The sequence below is a fragment of the Cornus florida genome, unplaced genomic scaffold (genome assembly GCF_030987335.1).
Source record: "Cornus florida cultivar Cherokee Brave unplaced genomic scaffold, ASM3098733v1 CherokeeBrave_3.0.0_Hap2_Chr08, whole genome shotgun sequence".
Classification (NCBI taxonomy): Eukaryota; Viridiplantae; Streptophyta; class Magnoliopsida; order Cornales; family Cornaceae; genus Cornus; species Cornus florida.
Window position 1 is genome coordinate 21,618,417 of NW_026775578.1, and position 21,632 is coordinate 21,640,048.

The 21,632-nt window shown below is 31.3% G+C and overlaps 2 protein-coding genes across 2 annotated transcripts; both read left to right on the forward strand.

Moving 5' to 3' along the window:
• Nucleotides 1-10,893: 10,893 nt before the first annotated feature.
• LOC132270735 (uncharacterized) lies at nucleotides 10,894-12,044 on the forward strand. The gene has a single exon (XM_059771931.1). It carries the CDS (start codon nucleotides 11,075-11,077, stop codon nucleotides 11,702-11,704), a length of 630 nt encoding a protein of 209 aa, XP_059627914.1. The 5' UTR covers nucleotides 10,894-11,074; the 3' UTR covers nucleotides 11,705-12,044.
• Nucleotides 12,045-16,470: 4,426 nt separating this feature from the next.
• LOC132270734 (LOB domain-containing protein 15) lies at nucleotides 16,471-18,268 on the forward strand. The gene is made up of 3 exons (XM_059771930.1): nucleotides 16,471-17,017; nucleotides 17,304-17,556; nucleotides 17,663-18,268. The coding sequence occupies exons 1-3, from the start codon at nucleotides 17,004-17,006 to the stop codon at nucleotides 18,098-18,100; spliced, it is 705 nt and encodes a 234-aa protein (XP_059627913.1). The 5' UTR covers nucleotides 16,471-17,003; the 3' UTR covers nucleotides 18,101-18,268.
• Nucleotides 18,269-21,632: the final 3,364 nt, after the last annotated feature.

Consider the following 21,632-nt stretch of genomic DNA (forward strand, 5'->3'; position numbering starts at 1 on the left):
TGAATGATGATCATCAGTGTGGGGGGCAGTGGCATGACAAGCAAAGCAAAAGCGTAAAACTGTAAAAGTAGTAAAGGAGCTACTACTTTTTTTTCTTTTCCTTTTTTGAAAATAAAATTAAGATAGTGCAATTTTCATTCAAATATTTAGACCCTCAAGTGGCATCTTGGATTGTCGGTTTCTAACTCTTTTTCAAGAGTTTGATATCATTACTTATTGGGACGGCAATGGGGGCAATTTTGGATGGGTGTACCCTCCCTATTTCTACAATAGTTTAGAAGTTTTCGCCTTCGTTCTTGTTCAAAATTGCTTAAACGGGAGAATTTTTTATCCCGTGGACATCCGCTCCTGTCCTGTTTAGTTCTAAGATTTCTCCTCATTTTTTAATTTTTTCCTTTAAATACAATTATATAACTATTTAAAAAAAAATCATAAAAAATAGACAATTAATAATTTAACATAAAATTCAAGGGTATAAGCGTTCTTAGTTCGTGGAGCTCTGTCGTTCACTAGAACAGTTAAGAAAGTGAGTGAATTTGACTTAAAGTTTCTAGAGTTAACTATATATATTAATAAAATAAGAGTAATTTAGTAATTTACCTACCTAAACGGGACGGGACAGGGTGGGGTGACTTCCTCCGTTGCCGTCCCAAATCCATCCGGATTTTCAGTAATAAAAATCATTTCCGCCCAAATAAGCTAAACGGTCCCCCAAAACCGTTATAAACGGGGCGAAATGGGGCTGGGACCCGTCATCGCGAGACAAATTGCCATCTACACACTTGCATGAATAGACTAATTTAATCAATTTATATTAATATTTGTCCGAATCTATTACACCACAACCATGACTACATACAATGTTTAAGACATGAAAAAATACTTATTATGCGATATCTCAACTAATGAATATTCTGGTAATACATTCTTGGTCCTTACATTTGTGCATCTTCTTGTGAAATACATAGGACCGGTTTAATAATATAATTCATTGCTTAAACATGATAAGCAATTTTAAGAATTCAACGTGTTTAATAAAAAATTAATTACCGTTAAAAAGAGGCCAAAATTTAGCAGTGTCTTATTACTTATCGCGAAACGTGGTTATGACTTACGTTTGGACTCATTAACCCTAGTATAATGCCTCTCAATATTTTCCAAGGTTCTGGCGTAGTTTTTTTTTAAAAAAAGCAAAAATAAAAACTTTAATCACCAATTGAATCATGTTGCGAGGCTCGTGAGATTGTTCATTGTTTACCGGGTCACTTATCACTTTAGATGTAATGATTAGAGTATTTTGTTGATGAATAAAACTCTTTAGATGGTAAGTAACAAAAAAAAAAAAAAAAAAAAAAAAAAAAAAAAAAAAAGAAGAAGAAGAAGAAGAAGAAGAAGAAGAAGAAAAGAAAAGAAAAGAAAAGAAGAAAGAAAGAAGAAGAAGAAGAAGTAACACTTAATATTTCATTGCATAATATTTTCTTTTTCTCTATTTTGAAACTAAAAATTAAGATGTGCAATTTTCATTCAAATATTAGCTTAAGTGGTCATGGAAAAATATGGGAAAATGATTCCTTAGAGTACCATATTTTCTCGTAAGATACATAGCATTGGTTTGATAATTTGATTATTAGATTAAACATGGTAAGCAATTTAAAAAATTCAGCATGTTTAATAAAAACATTAATTACAGCTCAAAAGAAGTCAAAATTTTAAGTCATGTAGTGACTTATTGCTTATCGCAAAACAGGTTCAACCCATTAACCCTCGTATAATGCCTCTTCATTGTTTTCCAGGATTCTACGTTAAGTTTTTTGTTTTAAAGAAAACAAGATTTTAATTACCAATTGTTTAAAGTAGTTAAAGTTAATATGAAAATTAATGGGCATTTGATCTTCGATAAATCTTCTTTGCCATACACATTCTTGTGATAAAATGAGAGTTGTCTATTAAATGTGGATCGTAAAAAGTATTTTTTAGAGAGCTATGCATGAGAGAATACTTAAGTTACAATTGTTTCATTAATTTGTTATTTTTAAAAAATCAGATGAAGTGTGAGAAAACTTTTTATGAGCTGTAAATAATGCACCAATTTATAAACTGTGTCTAACACAAATTATTTTGAGGACTAGTTCTATTTCATACTCTCTTACTTCTAACATATATATATATATATATATATATATATATATATATATATATATATATAAAGTTCTTAGAAGAGTTGTGAAATCCACATTTTGATAGTATCTTATTTCTATATCTACTTCTAAAATTTGTGTTGTGACCCTAAATAAAATGTTACATGACGATGTTCTCAGTGCACTTGCATCAAGTGCATCGTCCCATTCTCATCATAATAGAGTTGATCTAGAGAATTTATATCCAGTAAATTTATATCTATTTCGAAATTTGCAAGCAACAATCAAGGTCCTTTATTTTGAAGTGATTGGGCAACAACAAAGCACATTATTCTCTAATGTAACTTTTCTTACTATACAGCCAGTTGGACGAATGGTTGTTGGGCCGAATATAGTACTCCCACATATGATTATTGAGGACATGTTTGATTTGTAATTCAAATTTTTTTTTAAGAACTCAAAAAATAAAAATTGTTTACAGATCAGCCTTGGCGATTCGACGATGCCGAATGGAAGGGTCGTCGCTTCACGGATAAAAGTTACTCTAAGGACAACATGTTGATATTGGCTCTTCGCCACCTGGGCTGAAGTATGTTCCAAGGGTTGAGTTATTCGCCCATTAAAGTAGTACGTGAGTTGGGTTCAGAACGTCGTGAGACAGTTCGGTAAAAAATAGTTATCTAAAAACATACATTTTTATAATCGAATTTTCATAAAATCGTTTCTGAAAACTAAACCAAGCCATTTTTTTTTTTTTGGGTACAATTTAGAAACCAAGCAGACCGTGAGAGTTTTGATTGACTGGGATACTATAAAGTAGGTATCTCGAGGGTATTGAATTTTTTCTAAGTAAATTACATTAACATCAACCGAGGGTTTGGACAAATTACACACAACTACACTATTTCGTGTTTGTTATTTTGACCTCCTTCAAACTTGTTCGCTGGCAAAATGCGAGTTTTGTGATTTTTAAACAAGGGAAGGATAAAATTGTCATTTTCAAAAAAAAATTCAATTGATATGTTAGAAAAAAAAAATGCTAAGAGGTGTCGTTGAATGTTAAATGTTGAGTATAGATGTTTAAGTCTTAAGGAAATTAAAGTAATAAACGCTCAATGACTCCAACCCTCAAGAAAGGTAATATAATTTACCAAAAAAAAAAATTTCCCTTGGCCGTACAAATTATATAATAAGTTTCTTGTATTCCAGGTTTTGGGTGTTATGTTCATTTATTTCTGGTAGGCTTGGAAATGAGAGAATTGAATGGATAAATTTGATAACATTCAACAAAAATCTAGAGTAAAATAAATGCAGAAAGTTGGCCTTGGATCCACTAACTTCCTTTTCTTTTAACTTTTTAGGAGGGGGTTGGGAAACTCATGCTTTTAAAGGGCACATAACACTGGTAGGTACACACAATCACACACCCCACAAACCTTTGACCAAATAAAAGAAAAGTCTACTACAAAAAAAAAAAAGTAAATCCCAACAATGTTTTGGGGCCCAATTGATTGCCAAATGCTTTTGCGTGATTGTAGGAACGAACACAAATGCCAATACACAAATGGAGAAACGATGAGTATAAAGGTAGTAGTTGTGAGTTTTATTAAGCTTAGCAACCAATCTGATTGAGATATATAAAGAGGTTTAGATGGTTGGTGTTGGACTATTTTGCTCCATAAATTCTGGCTTCCTTTTCTAGAGTGGAGCCACGCATATGAGATCCATGATGGTCGATGCCACTCTGAGAAACTACTTTCTTGTCTTTCAATCCCATCATTTTTCTTTGTTCACCCTTAATATGATCTTCACTCCGTGATACTTTCTTATTTTTTAAAATGCTCCGTGAGTCGTGAAGGCTTAAACCCCTCACATGTTTTTGGAGAAAAAAACACTAATATATATATATATATATATATATATATATATATATTCTTTGATGATATTTACACACACACATGTTTTCACGGAAACTCAAATTTCTAACCTTTCTTTGGAGAAGTAGGGGCCTAGCGTTACAGGGGCAAAAACATTGTACGACGTTGGGTGCAAGGACGGCTCTCAAGCTTGTTGGTAAGTAAAAGCACTTAACTGGAATGGTTCAAAGGAAAGGACGTGCAGGTCTCACATAATAACTGGTTTCGACATACTTTAATAATGGTTTCTGAAAGTAATTCTTGAGAATCATTCTGCTGCATGATTAGCAAAGCTCGAGTTTGACAAATCCTCGTTCAAGTTCCGTATAAAGTAAAATGGGTGTGAGCTTTTTTTTTTGCTGCCAAGGTGAAAAAAAACACACACACACTAATATGATATTTTAGTCCTTTAATGCTTTCCCAATTTACCAGAAAAACAGTGCGTGTATTACATACTTTAATAATGGTTTCTCAAAGTAATTCTTGAGAAGCTTCCTGCTCCATGTTCAGCGAAGCTCGAGCTCAAAAAATCGATTAGCAAGCCTAATTAACCCTAATAAAAGAGTGTTTCTTTTTTACATGTTTGCAAGAAAATTGACTTAGCGGTTATTTGGTTTTTAAACTATTACAACCCTATTTGAACTCGAATTGTCAACATAGTGAAAATATAGGAGTTGAGTCCTTCGTGAACATTTTAATTTTCGAGAAAACTAGATTGAAGGAAAGAAAAAGTAAAAAGTACAAGAAGTTACTTTTCTTACTTTGTTGTGAATTAAATGAAAAAAATAGAAAAATCCATACAGAACGTAGGAAATGATTTGAAAGACGATACTTTTCAACTTTTTTGCGACAATCACTCTGCACAAAAAGTGAAAAAATAATAGAGCTGTGTTCCTTATACTTCGCTTTCCTTTAATCAAACCCACCGTGAAGAGGGGCCTTACTCCATTTCTCTCTTATCTGCTGAATTACAGAAAAAAAAAAACGGGAAAAGACATATTGTTTTTATATATCATTTCTCTCTCCGTTTTGGAAAAATTCTAAAATATCCGAGATAACGTACCACTGGGTGTCCCAGTTGTTGAATTTGGTGGTGGAATTACCTAATGAATAATTCAACGGCTAAGAGATTTGGGGATACGATACTCCGAGATATGTTGCCTTGGTGTGAATCACTGGGCCTTCCATTAGTTTGTTGAACCGCCAATTTTGAATGGAATTCAATTTTGATCCAAGTCGACTGAGAAACTTGTGTCCTAACTGGCTATGGTTTGGGCCTTGTATGAAATATTAAGATTTAACTCAGCTTCGGCCCAAATTCAAGTAGTTTGAAATAAGTGATTCCCTAATGGGTTTCTATTCTCTCTTCTTTTTCTTTTTAAAAGACAAGTGTCTTCACTCCCTTGGGAAATTGAGACCATTCCCTTTCTTCTTATAACACTTTTTTTTTTTAGGGTAATGATAAATTATTACACGATCTCGATATCACTATTATGGATGCACAAGTAAATTTGTTAATTTTGTGTTAGTTTTATTTCACTTTTTCATTATGTGTTAATATGTGATCGAATATATAAATAAACGTGCCAACTTTGTGTTAGTCGGGACTAATTATCTCGGTACCATATGATAATTTCAACAATGGCATCCCATGAAAGTTGTCTATAGACAAGACTCAATAATAAGGTGAAATATGAAGCTCTACTTAATTCATGAAGTTTTATTTGACTTACTGATTTAGCGAGAAAAGAAAAAAAAGATAATGTGAATGAAATTAGTTTTTCTTGTTCCATTTGGAGAACTGAATTGGTAGCTTGGATTTAGAATTGTATGAAATTTAGTTCAAATTTGTTTCAATTTTAAATTAAAAGTACCGATTGAGTGTTCCCAAACATAACATTACATTAAAAAAAAAAAAAAAAAAAGAAAGACGAAGAAATATTACTGGAGGAAACCTTAAAAGCACTCATTATCACTGTCATTAAGAATTTATGGAAGTGAGAGGAACAGTAAAAGGAAATATTAAATAAAAAAAATCATATTTTCTATTTGTTTTAAAGAAATGGAGAGAAATGACAAGATTTAGCGGGACAAAGAAGGCGCGTACTAGCCTCTTGTGTATACTGATTTTCTTATCATTTTACTCAAGATTAATATATTTTTTTTTCCCATTTTTTTCCTCTCATTAATCGACCCAAAATTCATTTCTTTTTATTTTTTATAACTAATATTATCCTGTATTTTATATTTCCTCCTTAGTGTAGCAGACAAAGCCTTGGACCCCAGTCATTGAAAAATCAACCACAGGCAGCCATTTTGTACTCCGTAGCAATCCAAATTATAATAAAACATGTGACTTCTAAGGTTTGAATTTCGGAATGTGATCTGAAACGTTGGGACATAATATATATATATATATATATATATATATATATTTGAAACCACTCCTTTGTTCCCCCAACGAAAAATAGTGGGGGCAAAGAAAGAATTCCGGTACCTAATACATTAATGAGCTGTCCCACACCGTATTCAAACAAGAAGTAAAGTGTGGTATATATAAATGTGCATGCAGTACCTTTCATTTAAGAGTTTTGAGGGACGAACAAACGCCTCCTTATAGTTTAACATGCTTGTTCAACATGGACAGTTTACTCAATTTCATACAATAATAATATATAACAAAAGTACATATTAAGAAATCTTTACCTTTATGTATAAATGTATAAAAATTTAAGTATGTGTAGGCAGTGACGGATTCAAAAAATTTTATGAAGAGGGAGCGGACTTTTAATTTGTGGGGACAAACTTATACAGTGAGTCCATTTTTATAATTTCAATTGGATTTTTTTATAAATTTTAAAAAATGTAAAGTATAAAATACAAAAATAAAAAAAAAATAAAATTAGTGGGGCCGAATTGTAATTTTAGTTGGAGAATTTTCATAAATTCTTAAAAATTTAAAGTATAAAATAAAAAAAAAAAAATCCAGTGAGAATAAATTGTAATTTTAATAGAGACATCTTCATCAATTCTAAAAAAATTAAGATATAAAATGAGAATATAAAAAATTGATCCACTCCCATTGATCTCACGTTGGGTCCGTATATGTGTGTGGGGATAAATATGTCAATGACTATATATGTATGTTCACGCATTAGAATGAGTAAATTTAACATGGGATGGTCTCTAGAATTTAATTCTTAAATGTGACTAGTCTTTCAAGCATGACAAAGATCTCTCTTACAGAAATGATTAAATGGTACCAACCATATAGTGAGCTACTATTAGTTAGCACACACTTATTTGATATGGGTCTTCAATTCTATTTTATATATTTACACCCAAACTCAAGTAAGAAACCCACCAATGGAGGCTTAGAAAATATCAGTATTAAACCACAAGCGATCGACTTTTGTTGCGTTGAATACCACAAGTTACAAATACAATTAAGAAATCGATAAAAAAAATAAAAATATTACACACAAACATTTACGTAATTCAACAAAGAATTCGATAGAAATTACGAACACGATCAGTTATAAGTATTCAATTCTATTTTTATATATTTACACCCAAACTCAAGTAAAAAACCTAACGATGGAGGCTTAGAAAATACCTGTATGAAACATGTGTTGCCCGCTCGTTTCAAGTAGCAACTTACTTTTATGTCAAGCTACAAAATAGTTGTAGAACAAAGTCCGCAATTCACATAAGAAAATGAATCAAAACCGCATTTCAATGTGATTACGGACCTAAACAAAATTCGGGTCAACACTACAAAATCATATCATTTGACCAAGCAAGTTGTTCAGACTCTGACACATCTTCCTGTCCAACACAGCTTGTATACCTATTTTAGTATATTATATGTTTTACAGCCAAAATCAAATACGGTGTGAATCACGTGTACGTTGGCCACTTGTAATTTGTAAATGAGATCAATTTTCGGGAAATTATAAAATACACTAAAGAGGTAATTTTTTTAATATTGTCTTTATTATTATTATTTTTTAACAAATTTGTTATTTATTATAGAATTACAATTATTATTCTAGCTACATACCAGAGAAGTGAGGCAACCTGTCTTTCGTATTATTTAACAAAAATAAATGTAAAAATGAAAAGTTCTATTCCAAATTGATAAGTTCAGAGTAGTAGGTTAGAAGATTTATTAATTATATCATAAGTATTATTCTAGATATCAGAAGAGTGAGAAAAGTTGTATTACATATTATTTAACAACAAAATTAAAAGTAGAAATAAAAAGTTGTATTCCAAATTGATAAGTTAATAGCAGTAGGTAAAAAGAATCATTAGTTATATCATAAATTAAATGAAATTAGTTGATTTAATAAGTGAAGTACATTCACATTGCTCCAATATTTGATATTTTAAATTTTTTGAATCAGAGTGGTGCTAGATATGCACCGACAAACTCTCACCTTAATGCATTCAAGAGTCGAAAAAATATTCAGCTTTTGAGTTCAACTCTTATTGTCGGTGCTTAAAATTAAATTTTGAATTATATATGGATGGAGTTGGCCATACCCTTCTTATCAAACATCATTAACTTAAGTTTTCATTGTTCTTGCTTTGTGATATCAAAAAGAAAGAAATTCTTTGATGATGCATATGGTGAGGAAGATGAAGATAAAGTCACGTGCTTCAAGAAACTTGCATGTGATTTACAGACAGTCTCTATAGCCGTCGAATCCGCATGAAGACACGCCCCCAAGATTCAGTATTACTTAACCTTAGGTGATAATTAATTTGCATGTGATTAACTATAATATTATGAGTTTGTTTATGATCAATGATACAGTGGAACAGAGTCCATTACATGCTTCGTAATATTTGTAAACAAAAAACATAAAAATAAAACTAGGAAAGTAATGATCCACAAATTTTTATTTTTATTTTTTAAAAACTATCTTATTGTGAAGTCGTTTTTAACTAAGTTAGATTAATAGATGCAGATAGTTGAAATCCGACACTTTAAAATAAAGTGAATGCACTAATTCACTAAGATATCGAAACATATAAAAGTTACCGTATGAAAACTATAATCACAATATTTTTTTTGCTTTTCAATAAGACACTTATGATACAACACTAAAATTTAATGACACAAAATATAAATAATGACATCCTCCACGTTACTAGGTTGTTTTTAGTGATATCAACATTTAGGAAGGATTGTTTGTTACACTATTCGAGGGTTCACAATCCTTACACGTGATCCCACGTCTCCCAACTAATTATAATCCTAAATATATTCAATATATATATATATATATATAAACAAATATATAAAAATTAGAATAATAGATTTTGTTATTTTGGTAATTAGAAATTTAAATAACATGAAAATTAGTGAAATTAAAAAATTTAAATAACATAGTTATGTTTTTAATTTTTTTATTAGTAAACTAGGGAGAGAGGAGAGATTCAAACACAGGCACACTTGCTCAAGAAGCTGAGCACTTTATCAATTAGGTCAGAATAAATTTTATAATCATAAGGGAGATATGTGTAATAATAACAAATCTAAGAAGAGATTAGTATAATTTATTCAAAAATTAAATAGTAAATAAAATAAAAATAAATAAACTGTAATTTTCAAACCTCTTACCATTCAATTAAAACCAGAGATTAAACCTGTAACCTTATTTTGTTTGTGTCTGAACACTCGTTGAGAAGTTCAAAGTACACACCCATGAGTGGTTGGACGTTTAAATTCCTTCATTATTTATGTCGCATGAATTAAATTGGTGGTCGGTCGGACTCAATCAGATCAGCTTAATTTAAGTCTATATGTTCTTAAATTAGGTCATTCATAGTCCTAAATTGAGGCTCACTGTCTCAATTCCTCAAATTTAATATGACTAATAAATCTTCATTATCAATTAAACACTAATATACAAAAGTTGTCAAGTGAGATTTGAATTCTAATTCTTATTCCGTAAGCTAGACACATATTTTTTTTAAAGAAAAAGAAAATAATGTGTAGTCACTATTGTACTAATTTAACTCTTTGATGCGAGTAAAGGTTGACGTCATTATAATATCAATGATTCATCCACATTAAAATAGTCGACGATCGAATTCCGTATTATAACTCCTTATTTAATTGCGCAGTTTGCACACACACAGATTTTGAAATTGTCTAATATTAATTTGCTTAGTTGAATCTAAAATTTGAATTGGAATTTGTACCAAGTTTGTGTTTATCATTATATCTAATAATGATCCGTAATTTTATGTTTATTATCGGATAAGAAAACTGATAATTCGATTTGCAATGTCTTAGCAAATCTGCTGGTTTTGACTAATGAGGCGGTAGGGAACATCAAACATGCAAAAATATATATACACCATTTTGACAGAGAGCTGCTGGCTTAGTCTAACCACGAAACCAGCTTTTTCAATGGAGTCATGAATCACACACACTTCTCATTTATTATTCAAACCTCATCTCTAACCAATTTGATCACTTCTCAACTGCTTTTTCCTATCGAAATTGATAAGGAAGGCCAAAACAAGCCCACATAAAGGTTGTCATCAATGATCTAGATCCATCAAATATATAAATATTACACACACACACACACACACACACACACACATATATATATATATATTTATTAGTATGCCAGTAGCTATCACATTAAATATTTATTTAATAAGGCTGCAAAATTTGGAGATTTTAATTTAAAAAAAAACAAGTATATATAATATCTAAGTGGAAATAATTGGCCTCAATCTCTCATCCATTCCCTATCAATATATGAAGTTATGGTTGATTATAGATCTAAACTTTGGGTCAATATCATCGTGTTGAGACAAATCATGCAACTAAAATTCAAAACTGCATGTTTCATGCTGCTATATATCATGACCCTTAAATAGTACCTCAATTTAACACACACAATCCCAAAGACCTCTACCCTAGAGCCACACACACAGATCTACTTCATCTGTAGATCTAAACTCAAGAGGTCCACAACACAAAAAAAAAAAATGTTCAGTAGTGGTCGGCATGAACACCCCCAAAACTTTCTCCAAATTAAGCAGGAAGACAAGTTCTTCAATAGGCTTTTGTCCAAGGAAAGGACCAAACCAGAGTCATCTTTCAGAGTCCTCTACTATGGAGGTGCCTCTAGTGCCATACCATTCTTGTGGGAGTCACGGCCAGGTACCCCGAAACACACACTCTCACACACTCCTCTCCCTCCTCTCACTCCTCCGCCTTCCTATCAATCAACTTCCAAAATGTTGCAAATTCGAAAACCTCCCAAGTCCAGTTTTCTTCACTCCATCTTTTCTTGGATGGGTTCGAGGAAAAGCCATGTGACACCATCGCTGTCAGCACTGTCGTCTTCTTCTATCTCCTCGTCGTGCTCGTCATCGTACTCGTCTCCATCCACTCCGGTGAATCCAGGCGTGCATGGATTTCGCCGTTGTTTCTCTCATTCGAGGGCAGCCATCCATTTCGGGATCGAGGACAACGAGAAGCAAGCCGTTGGGTCGCCTACTTCGACTCTGTGTTTTGGTCCTACACATGGGATTTCCGGAGAGTTTGGAGGTCAATGTTCCAAAATCAAAGTAAAGAAGGCTTTGCTGTCCATGATAGGCCATGGTAGGGCTTAGTGATTAATTTCTGTGTGTTCATGTTGATTTTTGTATATCATTTATCATGTTAATTAGTTAGAGTTTTGGGGGTGTGAAATGTAGTTGAATCAAAATCCTCTCCTTGTCACGATTTTTTATTATTCCAGTGAATTTTACTACTTACTATTTGAAATTAGTAAAATTCACTGATCATATGTAAACAGCGAAAATCGTTGTCGGAGAGAATTTGAGTTCTCAAATATTTTGTATTGCTTAATTTGGGCTTTGGCTACCTAAACACATAAAGAAACAAAATATGCGTGTATTACCAAGATAAATCCCAAGCTGAATTAAATCCATAATCTGTTTTTCTAATTAATTTTGCTTCATATTGGTGCCATTTTGTTCTCTCCCTCTACATATAGATATAATATTCTGCATAACATGTGACCAAGTAGTAGAAAGTTCATTGTGCACATGTAAACACATTATATATGCATTGACACAATGTTTTGAATTCAAATGTTGCCATTAACAATGTAACAATGGAAGGTAGAAGATATATGTCAAGAGTCTCAGGACCATGTGATTCCAAATTAATAATAGAATTGACCGGAATTATATAATTTTAGAATATTTAATAATTTCTCGATGTAGACGGAACTAGGAGGAGGAAGGGTTAGTTAGATACAGTGGCATTAATTTTGTGGAATTAAATTGTGGAGGGTATAAATATGGGGCACTGTCTTCAATGAGGTCCATACACTTAAGGGGTGTGTGGGCTAATTGGCATTCACCATTTTGGGACCCTTTTAGGATGGGATATTTAATGCTATGTTTTCATTCACATTCACATTCACATCATCATTAGTTGCCATAGCGTGGAGGTTCTTCCACGCATGTTCGTTGGAAAAAGGAAATTAGTTGATAAACTATAAATGAAATCAAGGATTAAATGAGCTTAGTTGAGCTTCTTAATTAGCTTTTGCTTGTTTGAGCTTGAGTTCGAGTTGAGCTCGTGTATTAATGTTTCAATTTGGTTAGACTATTATTTATTGCTTGACTCGAGTTCAATCGGTGAGAACATTATTCGTTACTTGACTCACTTGGCTAGCTCTTGTAATTAATTTTAGCTCAATCCCAAACTCATTGTCCAATTGTTTTAAAAAAATAATCTCCATCATTTTAGTTTTTCATTAAATTGTTAAATTTGTAGTTTGAAAAATAAAATTATTGTAATAATTTTTCATTGCTGTTGATGACGATTTACTGATTTACTGGGAAGGGGTGATTTGTAACTTTTAGATAAATCAATAATATTTGGCATGGGATTTGGTCATCATCTTAATTGTAGAAATGATAAATAATACAAGTAAATTTTTTCAATTATATATATATATATATATATATATATATATATATATATATATATATATATATTATGGTATCGGATCTCTCAAAACACTCTATAATTTATTATCAAACACATTCAGTCTTCCGTCCCACATCTATCGGGCCTCTAAAAAACGTAAATGAAAATTATAATCTCACACAAATGAACAACTTTTTACTTAACCAGGAGGCACAAATGCATGGGCGCTGGGGCTCACGCAGAATATCTGATGCGTAATAACTTATCGTAGGCAATGCCCAAAAACCGTTCAATTAGTGGACTAGCCTTCTTTAATGGGCTGCTAAGGCAACGGACCACCGGGTCTCTAATTTCCGAGTCTCTTAGGAATTTTGGGTGGTCAGTAATCTTAAAACTAGTTTCTTCATATTATTTTGAATTATCCATGAAGTACAACAATTCATTCTAATTAAAAGTGCTTTTATTTTTAAAAATTACATTTAAAAATGTTTGGTAATTATTAAAAACAATTTTAGCTTAGTAAAACTTTTACATGAAGCTTAAAAACTGTGTTGTGACTTGTGGGTAGAGATTCTATGTTTTAGTGACTATTAAGAAAAGGAAAAGATTTAAACTTTTTGGAAGTTTGGTTAGAGAGAAAGTGAAAGTTTTTGAGAAAGTAGGATTTATTTTCCTCAAAAAATTTCGTGCATAAAATACACAAAATTCAATTTCCTCAAAAGTTGTGCACTTTATATATTATTTTCCTATTATTTGGTTGTCTCTTTTTTTCTTTACTTAATTACACAGACTTCATTGAAAATGGGAGTTTTTTTCTTCAGTAAATTGCTTATTTATACAATCATATATTACTAATTTAATTGTTTGTATTTTTATGTGTACATCTTTCATTATTGAATTATTATTATTATTATTATTATTATGAAAGGTCTGAAATAAGTAAGTAATGATTAAGAGTTACTATATGTATACATATTTAACACAATTCATTTCATACCTAGCATCAAACATTATTTTGAAATAAATAATTGATGATTCTTAAAAAGTCTACATAATCCGTCATGACTTTTAATTTTCTCAGTCTTGTGAGAATTAGTTGTAATTAGATATAATTATATATATAGTATCCAAATTACATTATTTACAAACAAATAACAAAAACAAAACTAACATAAGGAGGTAACAAATAGCTTATTTTTCTTACCTTAAAAAATAAAAGATCTAGAATTCAAGTCTACATAGGAATTAACAAGTGAATATATATAGAGAAAGAGAAGAATACAAAAAATTGTATTATGATATCACGTAGTAGTCTATTCCATATGTCACTATTTCCTTGCTAAAATAAATAATTAAGTAGAAATAATATTCATCTAACATAAATTTATTTACTATTTAAAATTATAAGGGTATTTTTGGTAAGTACAATCATTTTCTTTTCCTTTTCATAATATCCAAACTAACAAAATAATATTTTCTCGCAACTTTTTTTAAAAAATTTCTTGCTAACCAAATGTATAATGGAAACTTAATTTTCCTTACTTTCACTTTCCATAAAATTTTTCATCTAACCAAATAGACCCTAAGCCACATTGGCCTCGCTTATTCTAACTAAATCAGAACCTCGGCTTAGTTTGGTTAGATGAAAATAAAAGGAAAAGAAAATGAAAAGTTTCAAACTTTAATTTTAAGACAAGAAAGGAAAAGAAAATGAAAAGTTTCAAACTTTAATTTTAAGAGTTTGGTTAGCAAGAAAAGAAAAATTATGTTTTCTTGAGAAAACTATATGAAATTCCAATTATACCCCTTCTGCACTTTCTAAAATAAATTATGTTTGTGCATGAGTTTTGGTAAGAATATTATAATAATTACCTCTCTTTCTGCGTATCACAAAATTTTATTATTTAGATTCTTATATTACTTTTATTTTCTTAAAAATAAAATATATATTAAGTGTAAATTTATTTAGACCTATTGTCATATTTAATTAGAAATGGACAATTTAGGTTAATCATATTATTTTCTATTAACTTTCATGTCTAACTTATGAAATGAGATATTCTCACAAGTTTCTTTAAAAAAAATCATGCTAACCAAATACTCTAAATTTTAAATATTTTATTTTATTTTCATTCACTCCACATTCTTTCAATTCTACTTTTCATTTTCATCTAATCAAACGAACCCATATTGGAGTGTATAAATTGGCGGGAATGGGTGATTTTAGTTTTGGTTTTGGGTGAAATTAACGAGAAGAGAGGAATGGAGTGAAGTGAGAGAGTTTAATTAGGTTGGGGGCAGAGAGAGAACAACGGGGCGACTTAGTTGCCTTAAAATACGGGTCAAACAAGAAGAGGATGGTGCAGCATTTCCTTACAATTTAAGCAAATTTCATTGCATAATTTAATTAATGTCACTCCAAATATACCCCTCTCTCTCCTATTTTGTCCTCCCTATCACCACCCACTTTGAAGTAACACTCCACAATTTCATAGCTCAAAGCCAAAACAACAATCCCTATCTCTGAACTTTGAGTGAACATGTAATGACCTACATTGAAAATGTACTACTTCAACTATGAACATTAGATATAGAAGCCGCCCAATCAAACATTACTTAGCAGCAAGAACTTGGGAAATATGAATTGACAAAATTGTAATGTATCAAATAGGAAAAAAGTGTATTATAAAATAGTGAAAAATATTCCCTCCATCCCAAAATTGTTATATTAACACGTTTTAACTTACCTACAAAACTAGCCATTAAAGTGAATCCTAATTGGAGAGTTAAGTTTTTAAAAGGATGAGATAGTTATGGGAAGTAAATTTTCTTTCTACCTTGACTATTTAATTAGAACTAGATTTTTGGGACAACCAAAAATAAAAAGTGGAATAAGAATTTTGGAATGAATGGAGTAATACCCAATATATATATATATATATATATTGGGATTGACTAAGAAAATAGTCCACTGGAATTGAAAAAATAAAAATAAAATTGGAAACTGTATTGCCAATTTTCTCAAAGAAAATATATAAATTGCCCTTTGATATATACATATGAACTAGGTAGTAATTTTTTTTTATTTTTTATTTTTGATAATGTGAGAACCCTCACAACCACTCGCTCTTTGGACTTGTAGCCAGATAAACCCCCGGCTACTCACCCCGGTCCTACAGTGAGCTAGGTAATATTGAAAACAAAGTGCATCTATATTTGATGAAACAAGATATATACGAGAGATTGTCTTCTTAATGAAGATGGGTTCTTGATACTGACAAGAAAGATGGGTTCTTGATACTGACAAGAAACTAACATTTCTTGCCTTAACAAATACAGCTTATAGTGATCTTAATTTTCTGCGCGCTCAAGCCATTATAAGTATGTTCTATGGTTCATTAACAACAATAGAATTAAATTCATATATATATACACACACACACACACATATAATTAAACTTGCAATTAGTTCTTTCCTTAGAAAGAAGCAAGACAACATGCATATATATGCAGCTAGCAGTACTGAAGGCATTAAGCAATCCAGTTAAGCCAAATTAGATGGTTGCTTCAAAAAGTCAACAATATTTGACACAACTGTTAATTATAGATTACCACATTCTCTCTCTCTCGCTCTCTCTGTGTGCCAGATGCTCACTATAATCTCTATTTCCACTGCTTTCTCTGCAACATAAATCCTCGTACATATATAAACCAAGGTCCACAGCACAACAAATAAACAAACCAAATCATCTTCCAACTTCAGCCCCTACTCGTATCCCACCATTCTGTCTGCTAAATTCTTCTTCCTGTAATATTTCTTGCCTTTTAAGCACTCTTCTCCCCAATCCCCAAGTTCATTCTCTCTCTCTCTCTCTCTCTCTCACACACACACACACACATACAACTATAGCTCTACGTATAGCATGCCTGAATGTCCAGAGAAAGGTAATAAAACGACAGATCTGAATGTCCAGAGAAAGGTAATAAAACGACAGATTCTCATGGTTTTAAGTTATAATTAACCTCCAAGAGAGGGAAAAAATATATATATATACAGAAAAGAAAATCAGCTTCCAAAACCTTTTTATTTTGTTAGATGGAAATACAATTTTCATATGGTATTATTCATAAATTGTATGTAACATGCATCAAAAACCCTAATTACTTCAAAAATAGATCCATTTTAGGCTATTATATGATTTATATCAGAACAATTCTAATATATATATATATATTTTCCCCATATATGTGTTGCTTCTTTGGCAGGGAGAGATTTGAAGATATAGGCAAGAAGATCAAGAGAGAAACCGATGCCTCGGCTCAAATGGTGGGAAGGAGACATATGTTGGGGCCTCCTGGAACCCTAAACACAATCACACCTTGTGCCGCCTGCAAGCTCTTGAGAAGAAGATGTGCTCAAGAATGCCCCTTCTCTCCTTATTTCTCTCCACATGAACCACAAAAGTTTGCTTCTGTTCACAAAGTGTTTGGTGCAAGTAATGTTTCGAAGATGTTGATGGTAAACCCTAATTCCCCAATTATTGTGACTAGTTATCTTACCGGAACTGATAGTCTGTTTTTTTGTCATCAATTGATAGTTTGTTTGTGTTTTTTGATTAATTCAGGAGGTCCCGGAGAGCCAAAGAGCTGATGCTGCAAATAGTCTTGTTTATGAGGCTAATGTGAGGCTAAGAGATCCAGTTTATGGTTGCATGGGTGCAATTTCGGCTTTGCAACAACAAGTTCAATCTTTACAAGCTGAGCTCAATGTAGTAAGGTCTGAAATACTGAGATACACATATAGGGACACTAATATTAGCATTCCTTCATCTCATTTAGCTTTGCTTTCTTCTGGGGCTGTTTCAATTGCTGCACCACCATCAGCCCTATTGCCATTGCCGCCGCCACCACCACCACCTCCTCCTCCTCCTCCACCTCCTCCTTTTCCTCCCACTTCTTCATCTTCTTCTTTGTACACCCCACCTTCCACTAGTACAGCCGCCACCCACTATAGCACCATTTCTAATGCAAATGTATCCTACTTTGATTTAATTCCTAGGTGAAATTTTTCAGTAATTTATTTTATCAAATATTATGTATCAAGTGAAATAGGATGACTAAAAGATTATTGGAATTATTGAGTCGTTGATTATTTTGGTTCCTGTCTTAATCTATGATAGAAATCCACATTAATTTATCCTAAGATATTATTGGTTAAGATGTATCTTTATTTCCCATTATTACTTATCTTGAATTCTTCACTGGCTGCTTTACTTTTACTATTTTTCCTTCTTGAATGGTGATTGAGTAGACCCAAAAATGAAACAAAATGCCAACATAATTATATCATTACGACATATATGTCAAGCATTGCTTCTGCCCACTAAAATAGCTATTTTCAACCTTCTACTTCAACAATTTGTTGTGGTAGTTGTTCGAAATGAATATGAAAATCAGCCTCTAGGGTTTTCCCAATTGTTGAAACATATGAAATAAAATTTGATTTATTAGGTTGAATGATGTACTATTCAAATATAATTGTTGATACACACACACATATATGTAGAATCAATCTTCAGAATGGCAATGAATGAGTATTTTAAGGGTATCTCAGTCAAATGTGAAATTAAAAATGAAGCCATATATCTTGCTATTTGGCAAATTAAGCAATTGTATATTGTGTTGTGTATATATGTATAGTTGGATTGTTAGAGGTCTTGCCAGCTACTATTACTTTGCTAAAAAAATTGGGTATCTTTGGCGTGCAGAGTTCAACCTGAGTGTGAGGGAGAAAGAGAAACCTAATTGTATAAACCTACAAGTTATGAGGAATTAACTTCATTCCTTTCGCTATCTCGCATCTTCTTTTTTGTTTTTACTCTCTCATATGTATAAGTATATATATATATATATATATATATATATAGTATATAAACGTCTCTCTCATTCAAGTCACTGTAACCTATATGTAGAGATGTGATAGAATTTGGTCCTATGTCGTGGTTGCTTGAAATAGTGGCATCTTTACTTATCTATATACATCTTCCACTATAATTGCATTATTAAATTCATGTTACTAACCGATGCATTTTCTATCCCCAAAATCTCATCTTTGCCCACCGTTATGCAACAAGATATATTCTAAAATGCTTTCAAACAAGAAAACTCAATTTTTAATGGGAGATTTTACTATATTAGATAAGAATTCAAACAATGATCCGAGATTCTACCATATGTAATGGAAAAACAAAAGGAATTGTAGACTGTTTCAACAACGTAGCCTCCACTATACTTATAAACAACTAGGATTACACTAACCTAGCTTACATAAAAAACTAGGATTACACTACAAGTGTGAAATTTCGAATATACTCATATATATACTCCCCATAAAATGTTTTTAGTACTATCAGACTTTGCACTGTCTATTTCCTTCTACTACTTTCTTTTTCTGGGGACGGTCAGAATGTATTTTTTGATACGTGGTAGTAAATGTAGGATATAAGGATTCTAGAACATCTAAAAGTTAATAGAAATTTGTAGATTTGAGATGATTGTAAAAAAATAGAGAGAGGAGGACTTTGCAAACTAAATCTTAATAATGCATCCTAACCATCAATGAGGGAGGAGGATGTATATATAAGTAGAAGTCACATCTGTAACAACAAGCTTTAAATTGCTAGTGTGAGGTTGAGAGTTTTAGTAGTGAATTAGTGAAACAAGTTAAAGGATAAGTTTGAATAATAAACTATTTGCTATGTATTCACCTATTAGATTTGAATGTAAATTTTGTGTAGCCGAATTTAACAAAGTGAAGTAAAACCAATCCTCTCACGCTTGTTCATGTGTTGATTTAACTTTTTAGTACTACGAAAGAAAACAAAAAAATGTAAAATTATCAAATAATCATATGAAAACGGTTGATATACTAAAATTTTAGTTATATAACTGACAAATCACTTTGTAACCGTTTTAAGAATATCAAAACAAATATCATAAAATATGATTTCTAAAATGCTGCTGCTCATCATTATTTATTTTATGATTATTTATTTGCGTGAATCTCAGCATAAACTCGCAAGAATATATTTAATACATAGATTGTAATTTTTTACTCGTTAGAAATATGGAATTCACGCATTGAAATTGGTGACAAAATTAGTTCAAACTTACTTTGTTTAAAATTCAAGCCAAATTGGTGACAAAATTAGTTCAAAGTTACTTAGTTTAAAATTCAAGCCATGAATTTCATGTCACCAAACCAGAATAGTAGTATTTCAAAGAAGAGTTTGAGATTAATCTAAGATGGGAAAATTTAAAAAGAGGAATCCTCCTGCCCATTATGATCTTGGAAATTATCGAAGAATATAGTATATATTGTGATGTTGTGGTCCGAATTTGCTTCTATTAGATGAGGAAAATTTTTAATTCGTTTTTTGCTCATGGTTCGTGAATTCTAATTAGTCTTTTGTAACTCGATATATAAGGGCACTTAGGGTTTGGAGTGGTGTAAGAGGGAGACTTTGAAATTGGTACAGAAACAGAGTGAAGGGTTGAAAACTTATAATTTCCGATTTTACATATAATAAAAACTTTCATCGGATCCTAACCGTGGACGTAAACTATTGCCCAACCACATATAAATCTTTGTATTCTTTATATTGTGTGTTTACTTTTCTCCCGTAGTTCTTGATTCTATTTTAATTCGTTGCGTTTGTCATATATATATATATATATATATATATATATATATATAGTAACATGATAGAATTTGACTACATTGGCATTCATGTAGAGTTGACCAGTTCTGACGGATTCGGATGTCAGCTAGGAGATTAGAAATTGTTGAATGGGTTTCCAGTGAATACTAAAATAATCATCTGGGATTGTTTATGTGAAAATTTACTTTGATCTTAAGGGAAAACACACCAATCAAAGATTCCAAGATGATAGTATATTCAGAATTAGAAATAATATAATTGTTAACGTAAGGGCAGGCTTAGTAGATTTTTTTCTATGTCCATATTGCATCAAAATACTATCTTCTATGAACATAATTAACAAAAAACACTTTTAAAAAAAACATATATATATTTTAATGGTAGTATATGTTATGAACAAATATTAAGCTAGAGATTCTGAAGCAAAACACATGGTAATAGTCAAATACTTAATGACCCACATCCAGCTAATAGCTATGGGAGGTCATACAAATGTTTCCTGGAAAAGAAAAAAATAAATAAATAATACGAGGTGCTGAATTAAATATATGATTGACCCTGGATGATATTAGTTAAACCCAGAGTAATTTATCAAATAATCAATATGAAGTACCAATAAATTAATATCATAAACCATTTATAAAATATAATTGTGAAAGACCATCTGGTGTAGGCTTCTTCTACATCTCATTTTTCAATCTTTTTATTCAGTTTCAGATTAATAATGTCAGCATTTCCGATATCTTACTCTAATTTTCTTCCACGAGGACCACACCCACCATAAATACTCTATCATTCTCTTCTATTTCGATATAATTCATACGCTCTAATATTTAGCTGTGAACTTTTTTCTTTTGAGTGAGAAATTCATACA

What these genes read in the sequence shown, in the direction of transcription:
- LOC132270735 (XM_059771931.1), top strand. Translation starts at nt 11,075, where the DNA reads ATGTTCAGTAGTGGTCGGCATGAACACCCCCAAAACTTTCTCCAAATT.
- LOC132270734 (XM_059771930.1), top strand. An exon ending in ATGTTTCGAAGATGTTGATG is followed by an intron (nt 17,557 to 17,662) that starts GTAAACCCTAAT and finishes TGATTAATTCAG; the next exon opens with GAGGTCCCGGAGAGCCAAAG.